The 19,938-nt window shown below is 46.9% G+C and overlaps 1 protein-coding gene across 3 annotated transcripts in view; it reads right to left on the bottom strand.

Moving 5' to 3' along the window:
- The window catches only part of AATF (apoptosis antagonizing transcription factor), a 46,953-nt gene that overhangs the window by 18,080 nt on the left and 8,935 nt on the right, over positions 1-19,938 (bottom strand). For all 3 annotated transcript variants that reach the window (XR_015278486.1, XR_015278487.1, XM_086859364.1), the window contains exons 2-8: positions 19,381-19,569; positions 18,744-19,184; positions 18,024-18,161; positions 7,153-7,267; positions 6,629-6,833; positions 5,749-5,913; positions 4,853-4,936 (exon numbers count right to left, since the gene is read on the bottom strand). Coding sequence is in view for 1 of the 3 variants with exons in the window: in XM_086859364.1 (XP_086715490.1) it covers positions 4,853-4,936; positions 5,749-5,913; positions 6,629-6,833; positions 7,153-7,267; positions 18,024-18,161; positions 18,744-19,184; positions 19,381-19,569 (1,337 nt within the window). In the remaining 2 variants the exon portion in view is untranslated. The remainder of the gene's footprint in view (positions 1-4,852; positions 4,937-5,748; positions 5,914-6,628; positions 6,834-7,152; positions 7,268-18,023; positions 18,162-18,743; positions 19,185-19,380; positions 19,570-19,938) is intronic.

Here is a 19,938-nt window from a genome sequence, read left to right as displayed (position 1 = left end):
GTAATATTTCATTAAGCCTGGCGATTCTGCTTAAAATTTATTAGTCAAAACAGAAAACTCTCATCAGACCCCATATATTCCATTAGGAGTGATATATGGTGTCTCCCAATGCCTAATTATTAACTAGGAAGTGTGAGTAAATCACCATCAGCGTTAAGCCCTGATGTGTGAAGACAGAGTCAGGCAATTCTAGCATCAAAAGGCTTTGATTTGAAAGAGATCCTGTTTTGCTTTCCCTCCTTCACCTCTTACTGAACTTGCAGAACCTCAGCTCAGTCTCCCACGGCAGCAAACACAACTGCAGGGAGGCACAGCCCCATCCCACAGCTCACTCCCAGTCCCTGCTGCTCCTGCCACGAGCTGCAGGAGGACAAACCATGGGAGCAGAGGGAAGCTGGCAGTGGCAGCTCAATGTTCCTCGGCAGGAGGTGCTGATGTTTGCCAGGAGAGCTCCTGCTGCAGAGCCCAGACGCTGTCCTGACACCAAAGCCAAGATCCCTGCTGGAAGCACTGAAGAATTCCCCTACAACTCCCCTGCAGGAGTTTCCTCAGTGCCAGGCAGCGAGATGCACACCAAGGCCACTGGGCAGAGTCAGAGGGACTTGGAAATGCCATCAGGGTGTTGTTCAAGGGTAACAGAGACTCATTTCTCATTTTAGAGGTCAATTTTCATTTTAGAGGTTAGGTCTCATTTTCATGCACTATCTATCAGTGTTTCTAATCCTACACTCGCTGACCTTTCTGATTTGCAGACCCCTAAGAATTTCCAGTTGAGACAAAGAGCTAAGGAGAGCTGAAATCAGCCTTGTGACAAAAGGCTCACTCGTTTTAGACCTTACAGAGCAAATCAAATTAAAAAAAAAAGGTCCATCTGTAGATCCTTTCAAGCTCCTACTCAGTAGCCGTGTAACATTTGGATTTCTACCATCACCAGAGAAAATTTAAGTTTGCAGCTCAAATATTATTTTAAACCCCTTGAAATCCTTTTTAAAAACTTATTTTTTATATTTAATAAAATGCAAGCTGAAATCACTGGACAGCCTCTTTTTACAAGCCATTTTATTCAAATTCAGGTTTGTGTAAGATGCACAGATTTGCCTATTTTCGAATAACCCATTAAGAGAAGCTCCAAATCAAGCTTTAAAATGTGTTATTAACCATCTACCCAGCCATTTGAAAGATACATGCCTGTGATAAGAGTATTGTATTGCCATTAACCTGTGGGATGGTTCGAGACATCTCTTATTCACACAAAACTCTAAATGCATCTAATTAAAGCCACAAGATCAGCTGTCCATATTAATCACTCACCGGTTTAATTAAGGTAAACCAGCTTGTCACAAAGCCAGGCTTCTCTCTATTCTTCACCATTATCGACTTTTAATAGTTCCCTGGATTGGTAATTCCTTGTTTATGGCATGATCAAAGTCCTGGGAGAGGACACAACACTGTGGGCCCAGGAAACTGCTGGGGACACCAGGGGAAATTCACCCCCCAGTGAAGTTCTCCAAAGAGTCACCCAGCGGGGTTTAAGGACGCTGACCTGGGTAAATCCCAGCTGTGGGGGGATGAGAACCCCTCTTGGAAGGCTTTGGTGTTTCCCTGGATGCTCCCCCTCCTCTCTGCTGCCCACAGCCAGGACTGGTGGCCGTGGGCTGTCCCAAAATGCACGACACCACCAAAACCAGGGCAGGAGGGAGCAGGAGAGCAGAGGAAAAAAGGGATTACGGATATTCCCAATTCTCCTTAGGCATACCTGCTGCCAGCAGTGATGAACATTTGTTCTGGGAAGAGCTGCTACCAGTGGAACACTTAGCATATGAACACTAACCTAATTCCTGTTGGAAATAAACCAATTTCCACTCTCTCCTTTACCAGAGGAGTATTTCAACCTAACAATAAAATCTCCACTGTAGCATGTCAGAGCAGCAGCTCCCTGGTAGCAGGCTGGAATTTTAAGTCTTAATGCTGCAATATCAGCTGTAATGAATTCCACGTAAATATGACTTCTAAAAATAAAAAGCCTTTTTCTTCCCTAAAATCCATGTATGAAGGAGAGTTTAAAGGAAAAGGAAATGGGCTCCAGCCTCTCACTGCTGCCAGTAACGAGAAGCCTTCTGAAACACTTTAACTATTCCCACCCAAATAAAAATATTTCACTGCATTATTCAGCTCAGCCTTCCATCACCATCCAACAGGGGTCATCAAAATAAAAATTGTAACTGCTCATAAAACAAGCAAAGAATAGGAGAAAAGGCAAAGTGGGATGAACAGGCAGAAGAGAGTTAAATCCTGAATCATCACAAAATTCCACCAGACCCACCTGCTGAATTCTACTGAATATTAAGACCTGGACAAGAAAATTGTTTTTCACCAGAAGAAAAACAGATTAATTAAAGAGTTTTTTATTATAATCTATAATAAAACAGTAGAACTACTTATTCTGTTATCATTAACTTGTGCACATTCATCAAATTGGGTTCATTTTTACTTGCCTAATTTCACACTGACACATAGAGGAAACTGCTTTCCAGTGCTGTTCTTTATCTGAATGTTTACCTTTTAAGCAGTAATCAAAATTAATTAATAACTATAAAATGTTATTTAGAAGAGTGAAAACAATCCCAAGGAAAGCCTGGATGGAGATTTAAACAGGGAGGGAGAGGCAGGTGCTGAAATGCAAGCTGCAATCAGTGTTATGCACAGGGGTCAGAGGTTGGGAGCACCCTCAGCTTGGTGCTGGATCACTCCTGGAGAAGCAGCTCCCTCCCTGGGTTTTATTCCCATGTCCACATGCAGCCACACACACATTCTCACACACACACACACACACAAAAGCACTGCTCAGTTCTGACCCAGGGAAAGCAGAGCCATTCAGGGCCCTGTCAGCTCCATTGTGCTGCGCTCTCCCCGCTCTCAATGCAACGCTCAGCTCAGGCTTAGCGCCCTGACAAATAAAGGAAAGCACTTTATGAACCCAATTTAATTGGGAGGTGACAGAAAACACAGAGCCACTTTCCTCAGCCTTATCCCTGAACTGGCTCCAGCTCCAACCTCTGCCAAACCCCGCTGAGCACGGGACACGAGCCAGGGCAGCGGAGCACCCCGCAAACCCTGGGGATCTGCACGGATCCTCTCTGCCAGGAAGCATTTTGGGGATGGAGGAGAGGGGAAAGGGAAGGAGAGGAGGAGGCAGAGAGATCAAAAGCCCCCAGCAAGAGAGGAAAATGGATGTGCAGCTGCCCAGCGGCTCAGCAGATGTCTGTGTGTGATGTACGAGGCCGGGAGAAGCTGTCGGAGCCGCTGCCAAGGACTGGGAAGTGATTAAAGCCTGCACCAGGCTAAGCACCAGATTTCCAGTCCATGGGGTTCCCAAAGTGGCACCCATGCCTGGCTGTGCTGCCAGATGTTGCTGGCTGCTCCCTCTCCTGCAGCTGGAGCAGCAGGGAATGCAATCTGGAACGCTGCCTTCCGGAGGGGCCGTGCGAGCCCCTGGCACCCATCCTTCACCTCTGCCCGGGCCCCAAACAGCTCCAATTTGCTGCCACTTCCCTCTTGGGAAATGGCCAAGATACAGTTGTGCCTGGCAGACCCATTTGTTTTACTCAGGTGATTCTCTTCCCTCAATGACCTCTATTAGTTTAAGTTTTAATTTAGATTAACCCCAGCACCCCAATTAACCAGTGAGGGGAGAAGCTAAGCTGGTCCTGCTCATATTTCTGAAATCACAATTTAGCACAGTTACAGTCATTAGAGGGAAAGATGGGGACACTCATCCATTGCTGTTTTCTTTTAAAAAATTTAACATTTCATGGCTGAGAAGCACCTCCTCTGCACAGGTCCTTGCACTGTCAACCTCAGCTGTTTCTCCACTCCATGAGTTTGTTATACCAGCTTCATTTCTTCTGTGTTCTGGGGTCCAATCTGCCCCCAAAGCTGAGCTTCTTGGCCACTTGGACCCCAAATTCCACCTCAGCAGTATCTCAACAGATTTGGCCCCTTCAATCCCAACAGAACAGTTCATCTCCCATCACCATTTGGAGCCTGGCATCTTCATATGGCAACAGCTCTCTCCTACTCCCCAAGCACTTTACTGGCCACTCTAATAACTATTCAGATCAAAAAATCTGTCTTTCTAGTAATATAATGATATTTGTTTAGTCCTGAGGTTCAGGCTCTGTGTGGATCACCAAAGCAGGCACAGGTTTTCACACACACTGGAAGGACTCACAGGACACATTCCTCAATAAGTGACAATTCCAGTTTTCATAAAGCTGGCACTGTCTCTATTAAATAAACTACAAACACTGCTTTCCCTGCACTGGGTGCAGATTCCTTGCTTCTAAGAATTTTGCAAATAAAAGGAATTACTGGCCTGGATCCAAGCTGGCCCAATTCCAAGAAAAGCGCTGGAGCAGCCCAGGAGCTCTCCCAGTCCCCGCAGGTAAATGAGATGATTTAGCCTGAGACAAGAGCAACTTTCAGTGCTCCTGAGGATCTCCTGGAACTGCTTTCCCTAAGGGGACTCTGAGAACTGTCACCTTGAGAGGATTCAGAGCTTTTCCTCCTGCGTTCCCCAGAGAGAACAACAGGAACAGCTCCTGCAGCCCTGACACACCCAAGCACCAGCAGCAAGTTCCCAAGCACAGGGCACCTTCAAACTCACACAGCCCTAGAGAAAAACTGAGAGCAGAGTGCCCTGAGGGACTTGCAGAGATTTGGGGTGTTAAAACAGGTAACTGAGTTTTACAGGTAAAGAGAAATATGGAGCACAGAACCAACTGCACTTTCTCTGCAAGAACTGAAACCCAACTGGAGCCATAATTCCACCACACGTTTACCCACCACCTACCTGGTGATAAAAGTCATCATCATCAAATATCTCCTCATCGATGTCCTTCAGGTGCCTGTTGGAATCTGAGGGAGGGAGGACTTCCTGGAAGCATCAAGGAAATACTGAGAGCTCATATGTGCGCATTTCTGTCCCTAACTCCAGACACATCACATGCAGCAGCTTGTAAACACACTTGATGATATGAAGGAATGGGGAAAAACTTCCAACGTAACCAGCTTTTAAGGACCAGGAATACATTTAAAGGCAAAGCAGAAACGCTGCCAATGCCAAAATAGATTTATGATGCCTTTACTGGGAAATAAATAGGACTGTGCAAAGACTTTCTGGCAAAATACTACAGATATTTTTAATGTAATGGCAAAAATACATCTTGCAAGTCCAGTAATTCTACCTGATCTCTCAGAATTGAGTATTTATTCATTCTTAAATACTAAATTAATAAAGGGCTTACTACTAACATATTCTGCAGGTTACATGCAGTATGATTTTAAAAGGGGCTTTCTGGGTTAAAGACTCTAAACTGCAGAGTGAAAACCAAGTTTTGCTGCCGCTACCTCCAGATTTAGTGAGCAGCACTAGGGAGGGGGCACAATCCCAGCTCAAACCTTGTTTTCCACTGTCAGGAACTGGGACAGGAGATAATGCAAACATCACAAAACTGGAATTTCAACGTCTTTACTCAGCCATTACACTGCAGGAATCACCACTCAGACACATTCATCCATCCATCCATCCATCCATCCATCCAACATCCATCCATCCATCCATCCATCCATCCATCCATCCATCCATCCATCCATCCATCTCCCAAACAAGCACAACGCCCGCTAAAGGCTCGCGCCCATTGCTCTGCAGTTTCCCAGGATGAGTTAGAGAAATAAACCCCCCCTTACCGAGTTGTCAGGCCCAGGCTGAGGGGCTGGGGCAGGCTGCTGCTCCTGCTTGCCCAGCACGGTGTAGAGGGAGCGGCGGGTCTGGGTGCGCCGCAGCAATCGCTCCCTGTCCAGCAGGACGTGATCGATCTGCGCCAGCACCGAGCGCTCGAAGGCTCCGAAGCCCTGCACGGCATTAAGCAGTGTCAGATAACACACACAGCCTCTCCTCAAGGCACCACTGCTCCTCTATCTTTCCATGTCACTGGATAAGCAGTTCCAAGAGGAGGAGGGGGTCTGGGGCTCGTTGCAGGGATTTCTGCGAGGATTTTTTATTTGTTTCTCCCTCGCTCCCCCTTCCCAACCTGAGGCGAGTTGACGCCTGGCTTAATAAAATGCCTTTGCTGTTCTGGTTCAGATTAACTTCTCGATGATTAATACCAACTCAGGGGTGTGAGGAGACCCCAGATCTCGGGGTGGAATGATTACCCATTGTATTAAAGCCTACACTTCATGGAGGAGGAGAGCCTCAGAGGGCCCTGCTTCTGGGAGGAACCACAAACAGCTCCTGCAGCAGCAGGAGTGGCATTTTCCTGGAGATTATTTGCTGCTGGAGATTGGCTGTGATGGGATGCATGGTTGACAGAACACAGAAACTACCATGAGACAACTTACACTGTCCCAGGCTGCTCCAAGCCCCGTCCAACCTGGCCTTGGACACTCCCAGGGATGCAGGGGCAGCCACAGCTGCTCTGAGCACCCTGTGCCAGGGCCTCCCCGTACTCATAGGGAAGAATTTATTCCATGTATCCCACCCAATTTTCCCCTTTTTCAGTGTGAACTCGCTCCCCAGATCCCTGCTCCATGAGAGCCATGTCAGCACACACAAAGCAGGCCTTGCCTTGCCCATTTTGCCCGTTGCCAGCTTTGTCTTGTCGTGCCACTTCTGCAGGGTGCTGTTCCTGTAGGTCCTGAAGTCCTTGTAGCGCTTGGCTATGAACTCAGGGTACTCCTCAAACTTCAGCTTCCGTTTGGGGAGGCTCCTCCTCTTCTCCTGAACCTTCTCCACTGGCTCCTCATCGCTGCTGCTCGGAATTTCATCCTCACTGGAACAAAAGCGCTCAGGATAAACACCCTGTCCCTCCTAAGGCAATGTGTCAGTCCTCGATGGCCCCTCCACCACCAGCCCACACCACACTGGCATTTTTGCTAAAAGCCCCACGGTTTAGCCCCTGCTCCATTATCAGAAATATCATAAACCAGACTTCCCACAGGCAGAAGGAATTTAAGTAACAGAGTATCTGTCACCCAGACACAGCAGCAACTGAGAGAGCAGCAGGGTGAGGGTGGTCAGGAAGGCTGGGCATTGTCCTGACTGCTGGAGACCAGAGGGTTCAGAAAGATCCCATCTCTTTTTGCATTTACCTCTCAGTTTTTGCTTGCTTTCCATCGACCAGATGCCTTGTGCCTGGGTACTGATAAAGCAGCTCATCCTGAAGTTCCACCAGCACTTTCAGCAAGGCTTCCAGGGCTTTACAACCTGCAGAACAAGAGACACAAGTGACAAGATCTGATCTATGGAGGAAACTTTAAACCATGACATGGCGGGTTTAATGAGAAGATTCTGATCAGAAAAGAAGAACTGCAGGCCCAGAGATCCTCAGGAAGAGAGAAAGGGGAGAAAAGATGCGGTGGAGGAGTGTAAATTGCTCAATACACAGTGTGAATGTGGTTTGCATTGGGGTGAGCAGTTGCACTCCAGGGTGTTCACACAGATCCTGAAGGGAGGTGTGATGCTGGGTATCCAAAGGCTTTTGAAGCTAACAGTTTTCCTGTGTCCATGCAGTGCCTGTTCCAGTGGCTGTGAGTTCTCCAAGGACACACAGTTCCAGCTGACTATGGGACAGGTTAACTGCACACTGCCACAGCATCTGCTCCTCCAAAATAGCTCTTTTGTGGCAACCAACAAGCCTCCCTGCAGGACTCTCTGAGAGAAAACAAGTGTCAGCCCAGGCTGACAAACTGTCCCTCTGCACATCCATCACAGGGCCAGCTCTCCCAGGTGAAACACTTGGCACACCCCTAGCCAAAAACCTGAACTGAACTTTGGCTGACAGAGCACGTGGGGCTGCTCTGCTTAACTCCCAAAATTCCCTTTGTACATGGCACAAAAAGAACAGGGAGAGCTTTTCCCCTACTCCTTTTTTTTTATTTTTTTTTATTTCTGCTTTTCAGTGGGGGACACAGAGATCATGGGTAGAGTGAACAGCAAATCTTCCTCAGGCAGACAGAGGCAGAAATCAGCCCAGACACTCAGAGGTCTCAATCTGCCGTGTGTTCCCACTGTGATATTGCTCGGTCGTCACCACCTTCAGATAAATTATGGCCTGACCTCAGTAACAGCAATGTCAAGGAGAAGATGCTTTAAGATTTTTGTTGCAGATCAGCTGTTGGACTCGCCCTCCCCGAGCCCATGGTTCATTCTAGATACACTCTGACAGCTCCTCTATATAAACCTATTAACGGATTAGGTTTGCTGCACTTGTAAATCAGACGTGTGTGAGCATCAAAACAATTCCACCAGACAAACAGACAAAAGCCCTTAAAAATACATTTGTTGTAGGTGTCTGCAGCTAAAGCATCACTTGCAGGAGCCAAGTGCCCCCACCCTAGCCTGAGTGCACAGCTTACACCAGCAAAATCCTTCCCACTGCCTGCAACGCAGCCAAATGTCCCCAGAGCTTCCCAAACTGTTTATTTTCTCCCCGCTGCCTCTCCTCCAGCAGCAGTGCTAATGCACCCCAGGCAGCTTTGATCCTGGCAATTACAACTGGAGTAGCACTCCAGCCCTTCTGGGGTACAGCAGGGCCACGGTGAGCAGGCAAGGAAATAAAGACAGGCTCAAGCTGCCCTGGGCTATGAGATACAGACCCCAGCAGAAGTGGGGATGGGGAACAATTTTATTTGGAGTGAAGGGGCTGGGGAGGGCAGGGAAGACAATGACCGTGTGTCTAACCAGGTGGGAGGGATAATTATTCCAGGCAGTGGCTTCATCATGAGCCTCTTACAGCTGGGTAATTTCCCTGTTCCCAGTTCTTGTGTATTTAATAGCATTACTGGATGCCCTTCTCACTTCTACTGTTGGCTGCTTAAGTGTGCTGTAAACTCAACTTCAGAAGCCAAATATCACCCTCCTCTGCTCTCTTCCCATCTAGCCCTGCTCTATCCATCTCACATTTAATTCCAGAAGGGGCTGTTTTCTTCCCAGTCTCCTCTTCATCTCCTCTTCCCTCTGTCTGCCTTTACACATCTGCTTCGGGGCAGAGACTGGCCTCCTTTGTGAATGAAGGCAGCACAAGCCACAACTGTTCCATGAATGCAAACTGGGTCATTTTGAAAGGAGGCTGGACACTGACTGACCCTCCTACCACCAGCAGGAACTTTGTAATGCTGCTGCTTGTCTGAAACAACAACACAACAAACGTGGTTGGGACTCAGATGGGACTCAGAGTGTCAGTGCTAAGACACTGCATTGGAAGAGCCACTTTGAAGAGTCCACAGAAGCCCCTCCATTTTGTGTCCAGGAGGGAAAAAGTTGTTCCAGATCCAGCAGGCAGCAGATCAATCCACCCAGAACACTGGGAGCCAGCAGCAGTAAATCAAAGTGTGCCTTTCTCTCGGTGCTCCTCATACATCCCTGGTTTATCCAGCCCTCCAGCTAGGCTGGAGGTAGCCCTGGAGTATTTAGCTCCATCCAGGGACAGCACTGCCATGGATCAGGGTGTCAGGAGACCCACCAGAGATGAAAGCTGTCCTGCTGCTCTCAAACCACACAAGATCAATTCTGTCCATGCCAGTGAACAAACTGGAGCGGGGGGACCCGGCTGCAGGGACTGATCCCAGAGCTGCCATGGATCCACACAGTGCCCGTGGGGATGGGCTGCCAGGCGGGCTGCTGGGCTCACCCACGCTCCAAGCCCTGCATTCCCACAGCTTCCCACACTGGAAAAGCCCTGCCCTCCTTTCCATCACCTCTGAAGACGGGGTCTCATTTCACACTCCCAAGCAGCTGCGCGGAGCAGCGGGAGCAGCCGCGTGCAGGGACGCTGAATCCACGGAAAAACCCTTCCTGGGATGTACCAGCAGGAACCACCACCTACCCAGCACACAGCTCCACCTCAGAGCCCGTGCCTGCACTGGAAATAAAGGACTTTTTCCCCTCAATTAAATCTGAGGCTGTGGCATCACTGGACTATCAGAGGCACGCAATGCTCTCCATCCTCCCTGCACCTCCACAGGCTGGGGAAGCGCTCACACAGAGCAGCTGGAGCAGGGCTGCCATTGGGAAGGGGGGGATCAGAGCAGAAGCTGAGCTGCACAGAAGTGGGAGATTCCCCTGCCTCCATGGAGAGTCCCCAGGGCCCCGTGCAGCCCCCGTGCCCCCAGCCCAGCTCCCATCACGCACATCCAGGGGAGGAGAGGAATCCAACCTCCCATTCCGATGGCTGCACACAATGAGGAGGATCCTGGTACACAGGTTTAGCATCCCAGCACTCAGATGGAGAAGGGGAATCTTCCCTCCTTTCAAAGGGCCATGGGACAGGAGTTAAACTCCAGGTCAAAATGGCCCTCGATGTGCTGGCCTCGGAACAATGCTCCCCATTCACATCCAGCTGCCAGCCACTTGCACTCCTCATCCCCAGCAATTAATCCCCCACCAAACACGTTTGATTAAATCTTTTCAAGCAAATCCTTTGCTTTGCTTTTGTTAGTTCACTTCTTGTCAACATCTATTAAAATATGCCTTTAATTCTCCCACAATCTTAAAAAACACCGATTCCACTGTCTTCAACTTTAATCAACTGTATGGCCGGCATTTTTCATTTCATAATAATGTGCTGTTTGGAATTCAAGAGGCAGGCTCAACATCAATCATTCGGCAAGAATTTTTCCACTGCAATAAATATGCAAATGAGGAAAGCCAGTCAGTCGTATTTCAGGCCCGACTTGCTAGTGTTTTAAAAAAGACACAAATTTATTAATTGCCGTTGGCCAGCGGAATCCTATTACTTTGGGCATTGATTACAAAGCTGTGTGAGTGATTATTGTGCAACTCGCAGGCTATCCAGGCATGAGGAAAAATTATTAAAGCAAGGCAGAGATTATCAACTCGGAATAACAATAAGCCTTAACATTTTAGGCCTCTAACTTCTTCAACAAAGAATTACGCCGCAGCGCCGGTGTATCATAATTCTGAAGTCTGTCAGTATTACTTTTGGAGCTTGCTCTATATTCCCAGCAGCAGGAAGACGTTCCCAGCCAGGAAAAGGAGGGGGAATTCCTCCAGGTGTCACATCTCAGACGTGGGGCTCTGGACAGAAGCTGGCATGTAATTCCCAGCGTGGAAGGAACCTCAGGAGGAACACTGCAGGATCCCAGCAGCTCCAGCCCTGAGCGTCCTGGGGTCCCAAATCCACGTGGCACAGAAATAAAAGAAATAATTCTGTTTGGTAAGCCTCAGGCAGGAGCTCCAAGAGCCAGCCCAGACTCAGTGATAGGCTAAAGGGGATTTTTTTACAGGTGGTGTGGTTACATTCCCATTTCTCACAGACTTCAGCACGAAGCCCTGGGAAATCTGTCCAAATTTAGGAAATGATGGGAGCAACACACCTTCCACGCTTTCCTAAACAGCGAGTTTGGGGAATTTTACCAAATGACAGTAGCAAAAGGGCCGAATTGCTGCTGACAGCAAGGTCTGCTCCACACCCAAACCCAGTCTGCCGGTTCCATTGGAATGCAAATGATGCAAGAGTCTTTGCAGAGGGGAAAATTGTATTCCCTGGGCACAAAGGAGCCAGGGCTGCACCCCCCTTCCACAGCAGCGCTTCAGCTGACTCCCAAAGAGTTCCAGAACAGCCTCAATTTAGCCCTTTCACTCCAATATTACTACATCTGACAGGGAGGACAACAGGATCAGACACAGATGAGTTTGCTAAAAGTAAAGAAAATAACTGGATTGAACAACAGAATAAAGGCTGGGTATTCAGGGGTTTATTAGAGGGCACTGGGGGAGGGGGAAAGCTGAGGAGGAGAGAAAGAGAAACAGTTCCATGAAGTTCATGCTCTGCTGATTCGCCTCAACCATCATCTTTTGATATCAGCCCAAACCAGGGAGGGGATGGGGCTGGCAAAAATGAGATTTATAAAAACTGATGCTTTACATTACTGGAAATGCAAAGAAGCTGACAGCACACATTCCTGCCTCTGCCAGCCTGGAGTCCCCAAGTACATGGGCAAGGAGAAGAAAGGAAATATGAAATTTCATAGTTACATCTGGATATTAAGGCCAGAAGGGAACATTAGCCCATCCAGACTGACCTCCCCACATAATACCAGGCCATTAATTATATTTATCATGACAAGCCCCGAGCTTCCATCTCAAGGTACCCAATTGCCAATTAATCCGAGTTAGCTGACATTTGCACACGCTTGTCTGGACACTTTTAAAGCCTTTGTTTCCCTGCATCTTGTTTGTGCAGTACACAGACCAACATGCACAAATATTTAGCTAAATTCAGTTTAATTAGCTATTAATCTTAAGAAACTCAGGTGTAGGCAAAGCTGTCTGAGTGTGGTGCAATCCCACGGGCTGCAGTTTAGCGGGATCAGGTCAGGGACTGTCCCAGCAGTTCTTGTACTAAAACTTAAGGCAGATTTCAAATAAACCTCAGACATCACCACTGAACAACACACGTGGCTGTGGAATCACCTGTAAAACCATTTTACCACACCCATCCATGAGGAGACAACAATTCTGCTCAGAAATACTGAACACCACAAGCTAAAAGCCTTGGCACTCTGAGGGCAGGTTTTTCTTCTCTGGAAACAGCCCAAAACTGTATGTTAAATAAATTTCTCCACTACCTCCCACACAGAATTCCTGAGAAAATCAGAGAGTAATGACAGACCACTAAATACCCTCCTGGTACCTCTCACAGCCCAAATTCTGCACATGCCCCAAACATCACAGACCTCATGGCCCAACTTCACATTCACACAGCAACAAGAGAGCTCCAAAACTGAGCCCTAAAACAAAACAGGCCTTGTCTGAAGCCTCTCACTCCATGGCTCTTCCCTCTCACCCACTGGCACAGACAGAACACCCAGAATGGCCCTGGAGTTGTTCATCCTCACTGAGCCCACTCCTCACCAAAAGCTCTCTGTGGCACATTCCACAAAATTCAGAAAAAAAAGGATCTGATTCATTCATTTCTTTCAGCTGAGAGAAGAGTCTTCATTAATGTCAACAGGCTTTGGCTCAGTCCCAAAAAGAGTTGAACAGATTCTCCATGAGATCAGAGAGGAGAAATTTGGGGACACCTGCATCCACATCCATTTAAATCACAACCAACCCTGCAGGAATTGTCAGGGCCGATGCTTTTGGTATTCATAAAGTGTCCAGACTAATACAATTCAATTAAAATGAACTACCAGTTTTAAGTGGGCTAGATCTGATCACAATAATTTACACTCAGGCTTGAAACCCAGTTCTGCTGTCACACATTTGTGCAGGCTCCCAGTAAAATCTTCAAAGCAAGAATATATTTAAGTCCATGATCTTGCCTAGCACCAATTAATCCTGTAACTGCTCTATGCCTCTGGAAAGTGTGTAATCTGCCTGTGCCTCAGTTCCTCCCCCTCCTTGTGACACTCACCCTGCTCTGTATGAATGCATTAACATCTCCAGATGGAGGTGTGGATATACTGGAGCTCTAAAAGCTATCCAGGAATAGAGGTGAGAACAAAATTACCAGGGAGTTCTTGGCAGCTGAGTCCTGCAGGCTTCCCTTAAAAATTCCAAGCCTGTGTCAGTAAATCCCATTTCATCAGAGAGCCATTCCCTACCCCGGTGTGTCCAGGTGAGGGGGAGAGGGGAAGGCCTTGCCAGGCACATCCTCTCTCCCAGGAAGTGGAACAGCTTCTCTGGCACCTACAGCAGACGGGATTTTATCCAAAATCAGTCCCTGCTTAATCAGTGTCTTCAACATGACTTACCTGGATTTTGTGGAGGATGTAAAAATATTATTTTAAAGATGGAGATTGAGAGAGCCCAACAAAAATCCTCATTAAAAAGACACTGAGAACATACTCATACACTAACTGAGACTAAACAGAATATTTCTCTCAAATGTCAAAATACTGCAGAACCAACCCAGAAGAAAATGAAGATACCCAGTGTGAAGCTCCCAGAGAGAGAGGTCTAAATGTGCTGTTGAGTCCCAAGTCACAGAATTTGCCATGGGACCAGGTACTCAGCCTGCTGTGCCCAGCTCAGGGAATTATTCCAGATGGGAGCACAATTCTCTCCCACCACAAATTTCCACTCCAGAAACAGCCATTTCTGGGTCACTCAAAATTTTAGGAATAAAAACTCAATGTCTTAATTTCCCAGAAGGCAACAAAGCCCTGTGGTTTGTTTTTTTTTGTTTATCTGATTCACTTTATTCAGGTTTATTTTATTACTGATCACAAACCTTGGTGGAACTTCACCACAGCTTTCCAAAGTGTAAATATTTGTTGTCCCCACTTTTGTTCCTCCACTGAGCAAATCCATCCCCACACACCCTGCATATCTACTTCTACCAAACCCACAATTTCCTCTATTTCTTGAAATTATCTGCAGCTTATGCTGAGGAATAGAAATGTGGGATTCTGGTATTTTCTCTTAATCCACTGACAGATGGAGTCAAAGCCAAAAAAACTCCAAAATCCCACAAAAATGCAGTGAGCAGTTTCTATTTCAGGGACCTCCTGAACTCTTGCAGAAGGAAAAGCACAGCCACTTGTCCCTTTAAACTCCTGCAATTTCCATCAGTTTCTGGCAAAAAAAGCCTTCCTCACCTGGGTTTTTGTACATTCTTAACTCACCAATTATAAAGTGAAAATAACACAATCTGCTCTTTAAAAGCTGCAATTCCCAGCTCTTTTTGAAAAGCATAAACTATTAGTCACCGAAATGTTCCCAGTTTAGTATTTTTACCTAGAATTAGAAAGAAAAAGCTACAGGCCTGTACTGAGAAGCTCAGGACCTTTGAGGATGAAGAGATTTAATTCCTTAAAGCCCTTGTTACCTCCTTGTCCCTCGATTATTTGTGGGTTTTTTTTTTTTCACTCTATCAAGATTTAACACAACAAGCCCCAAACCCTGGAACTGTTGAATTCCTGACACTGGATGTGGCTTTACCAATGTTTATCCCACCTCTGCTTTGGTTCTTCCTTGCCCTTGAGGTGATTTTTGGAGACAATTTCAGGAGATCCCCTTCCAAGCTCCCAGCACAGGGAAATATGAGTGGCAGGCCTGCAATCTGTGCACAGCCACAGCACAGAAACTTGCACCTTGCACTCCTTTTCTATGTAAATAATGCAGGGATCCTGCGGGAACATGCCAGGGATTGGAATTTTTAATTAATGGGTCTCTTTAATGTGCAAATCAGGAGCAGATTGCAAATTCTGACTCGCATTGATTATGAAAAACATTAATTGAACGTGCAAGACCCCAAACAGAGGCAACATCTCAAGCCCTGGGCCAGACTGGAAGATGCAGTGCAGGGGAATACAAATCTGTCTTGGAGAAACAGCCCAGCCCAGGCAGCAGCACCTTGGAATTGTGAGCTGGGAGGGTTTGTGTGTGCAGGGCATTAAACCCTGGACATTTGTGCTGCTTTCAGAGCTCAGCCACTCTGATCTCAGCACTAAAAACCATCCAGACTTTCTCAGTGGGTGCAAAACAGGAATAAACATGAGCTCCAGGACCACAGTTTGGTCTCCCATTTGTATGTAAAAAGGATGACAGAAAAAAATCTCAAATATAATTATTTAAAAAAAAAAAAAAAAAAAGGAAATAAAAAGTAAGACAGCACAAACAAAGCAATGCTGTCTCTTTAAACAGAAATTCATCCTATATAAATTATGGCCATAAACTTTTCCTGCAGTGCAGCCTAATTAATTCTTGTTCTATACACAAAGGGAAATGCTGGGTGACAAATGGGTGTGAAGCCTGAAAGCTGCCAGGTCTGCAAAACATTTTCTACTTCAATTTATAAGCAATTTTGCAGTAAATCATCTACCAGAACCTGAGATCTCAGGAATCTAAGATTGTCCAAAGCACGTTGTAACATTTAAAAAAAAAAAATCATAAAAGATTACAAAAATAATAAATTAAACACTTTAGGGTTTGTAACCTTGGGTCTCAAAACCTGGAAAATGAGCATGACCTTGCCATTTTCACCCAGGTTTGGCTTTAAAACTGCAAATGGATGGAGAATTGCTGTCTACTCTTTAACACAATTACACTCCAGCCCCTAGGGAATTCCAGCACCACAACAGGGTTGTCCTCAGTAGGAGATACCCAAGAGAAAAATACACAAAGGACCATTTTCCAATTCAAAAAATTCAATCTTCCTCTGAGCACAGAGCAGAAATTTCATGAGAAATGGAAAGATTTGAGAAAAATTACTGGAAACACTCTGGTCCAGGAGCTCTGAGAGCACTGGGAACCTTGTGACTTCAGCATCCTGCAGGGTTCACCCAGAATCTGGGATTTTGGCACCAAGTCTTTTGTGCAACTGGAACACCAAATTGTTCCCTCCTGTTCAATGAGGATGATGAAAACATGCCAGATTTATTTTGTGGGTTTGGAGAGAAGTGCTGGGGCCTCCCTGAAAGGAGAGCATCATCCAGGCCAAAACAATGTCCATGCCATGATGATCCCAAATTCTGTCAAAGGCTGAAGCTCATCACAGACAAGTGTAGCAGCAGTAGTGGGATGTTCCTAAATTCAGTATTTCCCATCTGTCAGCCTGAGATTTCCTCTGCTAACAGTCACTCCAGCTTTATGCTCTGTCTCCACAGATGAAGCACAAACACAAGCTGTGAGGAACATCAGAGCTCCCACAACTCCCTGCCCAGGTGATGAGGGGAAGGTGATGAGGGGATCATTCAGCAGTTCTTAGCAGTGGAGTTTCCCTCAGAGCTCTGCACAAGTCAGGGATCAGCCTCTGCAGCACTGGGGACATTACACTCCATGTTCTTGGGTGTATTTTGCTTATGGGAAATACCAAAATGTCAAGCATTGTTTCTGTTAAAGGTCTTTAATGATATTGCATCTTAGACCTGTAATGAAACATGGAGCTGGGGCAGTTTGTAATGCATCTCATTAGGGACATTAATAACGTGTGTTCCACTGAAAGGTCAGCACAGCATTGGTGGGAGTTTGCCTTTTTGTCCTTAATCACTTCATTTAAAGCAGCAGAGCCAACTTTAAAGCAGAAAGCAGCTCACCTGTAGCTGCAGGTGGGCTGACTGCCCTGTCCTGGGCAGGGGTAAGGCAGAGGATCCCAGCCAAAACCTGCTGCAGGGCCAAGGTTCAGGGTCATGTCTGATGACCCACACATCTCCCTCCCCATGCATTCACCTCAAGGCCAGGAAAAAGGTGTCCAAATATAAAAACTGAACAGACCCACACCACCTGGAAGCCCAGTACCTTGCATTTACCAACTGGAGCCTGCATATTATGATTTCATATGGGAGAATTTACTACAGATCTCATCAGATCAGTGATCTCAGGAATAAACAGATGAATCAGCTCCATGCTGGAATTCACCTGCACAGACCCTCCTTTGGGCTGCCTTACTCCTCCTTTGGGCAAAGCTTTGCATTCAATGGCCCAGCACAAAACTGGTACAAGGTATCTCTGGACAGAGCACCCCAGCTCTGCACTGAACAGCAATAAGCAATTGTTTATAAGAGTCTGAGCAAAGGAGAAAGATTAAAAGGCTCTTATGGTGCCTTAAAGTTTTAGCTTTCCTGTTTTTCAGATTCTGCCCTGCCTAGGTGTGTAGTTTTGAGCTTCATGTTAAGTGCCAGTGAGCTCCCTTTACAGAGTAGGGAGACAAAACAATTCCTTTTCTAGCTTGGTACCAAGGACAATCATGACAAGTTTCAGGCCCAAAAGCAGAAACAAGGGTGGGCTGAAGAGAGAAAACAAGCAGGATGGGACTTCATAACCTGAAGCTGTAACTGGACAATTAACTCAAATACGCAGATGGACCAAAACTTATAAAAATGTGAGACCTCATGACCAGTTGTGTCCATTTTGTGACCATTTTTGGTCGATCTTGGGTGCAGCCCTGGCCAGGCTCTTGTACTGCCCAAGGTGTGTCCTTTAAGGCCATTCAATAAACACCCACTTTACTCTTAACTCTGTTCTAGGTCAGCCTTCTCAAGGCATCACTTACAGTTCTCCACAGCGTTGTCAAAGTCCTGGCCCCCCTCCTTCCTGAACCTGGGGTAGGTGTCTGGCTGGGGCAGCCTGTTGGCTGTCATGAGCACCTTCTGCATCTTGATCCTCCCTTCCATCAGCTGATCCCACAGGGCTTCACAACAAAAAGGAAATAAAAGAATCAGTTAGCAAGACAAAGCACTTGTTCCTGGTGAAGGACCTGACAGCTCAGGCCCTCTGCTCTGGGCTGCATCGCTCCTGCTCAGGGCAGGCACTGACCAGCACAACATGGGTGCCACAAAGTGTCTCTGGACAAAGCAAATCCCAACTGCACCTCTGTGACCCACAGATCAAACCATCCCTTTGCTTCGCTGTTTCAAAGGACAGCCTGCAAACAGAAGTTTGATAGTTTAACAGCTCAGACAGGAAGGAATGGCATTTTGGGAGTTGTGTTTTGGAAAGAAACAAAGTGATCACAGCAGGACCAGCACAGGAAGTTCCCAAACCCAAGGGTCCCCTGAGGATATTCAGCACTGGTTCAGTGAAGCTAATGGGTAAATACACTTCACATCACGAGCTGCTACAGCAGCAGTGACACCAGACAGAACATCTGCACACACACGGGGATGCTGCAGCATGCACAAGCAGGGTGCTGACAGCACCTCACCGTGCTGAGGGGTTTCCCAGCATGGCTGGTTTCACAGTACCAGCAAACACACAGCAAACATGCACAAACCTAGCTGGTTCCTCACAGCTTTGCCCTTCTCCACCTCTTCAGACTCCTGTCCTCTGGAGAAGGTCAGCACTCCCCCATCATCTTCGCTGTCTTTGGTTTCTTTTTCATCATCGTGGTCTTCACTCCCAAATTCCTCCTCCTCCTCCTCACTCCCTTCTTCCATGTCAGCATCATCTTTATCCTCATCCTCATCTTCATCCTCCCCTTCACTGCTCCCTGCATCATCCATCCCCTCTGTAAACTTCTCAAAGTCTGTGATATTCTGGAAGCTGAACTTTGGTGCCTTGGCCTTGATAGGCAGCTCCTCCTCTTCCTTATCCTCTTCATCATCTTCCTGCTCACTGCCAGCACTGCTGGGCTTCTCCCTGGCCTTTGGGCCAACATTGTCCTCCTCTTCTGAGCCTTCACTGTCACTGTACCAGTCATCTAATGCTTCTTCAGCTAATAAAGGAGAGAAAAAAGTTATTTACTTAGCAGAAAAACTCATCAGCAACAGCTCAGGTTTGGGCTGTTTGATGTCCAACTTAATTGTAGCTGTTCTCGCCCTGGAACAGGGCCCTGAGGTTTGCCATGCTCAGTCATGTGCTGACATCATGGTTTGACAGCAAAAAGGGGGAAAAAAAAAGAGATTTCTTACCAGATCCTTCTTCAGACAGAGCATCTCCCCAGAGCTCTTCCTGCAGAGCTTTCCGAGATGTGGCTTTCCCACTGTACCTCTTATCAGCTTCCAGGAGAGAGGCTGAAGCTCTTTTCCTGATATGGCCAACAGGCAGAATATCATCTGTGGTTTCATCCTCAAATCTGTCAATCACTTTAGCAACTGTAGCTGTGTTAGGGGGGAAACAAAAAGGGAAGTGGTATCTGAAAAGGAACTAAATTCCAGTCTGGAAGGAGCCCTGGGAAGCTCCTCATACTCTGTAACAACAGTGCACTGCCCAGGGGAACAGGAACTTTGAAAAGTGCAGGAAAGGCACACAAAAAATTTCCTGCAAGAGGTAGAGGTTCCTGCATGAAGCAGAACACAGACTAAGCCCATCCAAGCCCTCCCAAGGATGCAGGAAGGTCTCTGAGTCCTTTGTGTGGAGGACTCTGCAAAGCTGCAGTGCCTTCACTCACTCCATGCTTGCAGACTAAAACTCCAATTCAGACACACTTTGCTCTCCCGCTACATATACAAGCCACACAAATACATAAA

Source organism: Cyanistes caeruleus, chromosome 21 (assembly GCF_971803275.1).
Source record: "Cyanistes caeruleus chromosome 21, bCyaCae1.hap1.1, whole genome shotgun sequence".
In the NCBI taxonomy this organism is placed as follows: domain Eukaryota; kingdom Metazoa; phylum Chordata; class Aves; order Passeriformes; family Paridae; genus Cyanistes; species Cyanistes caeruleus.
The sequence above is the reverse complement of the archived record's forward strand: the minus strand, read 5'-3'. Positions and strand labels throughout refer to the sequence as shown.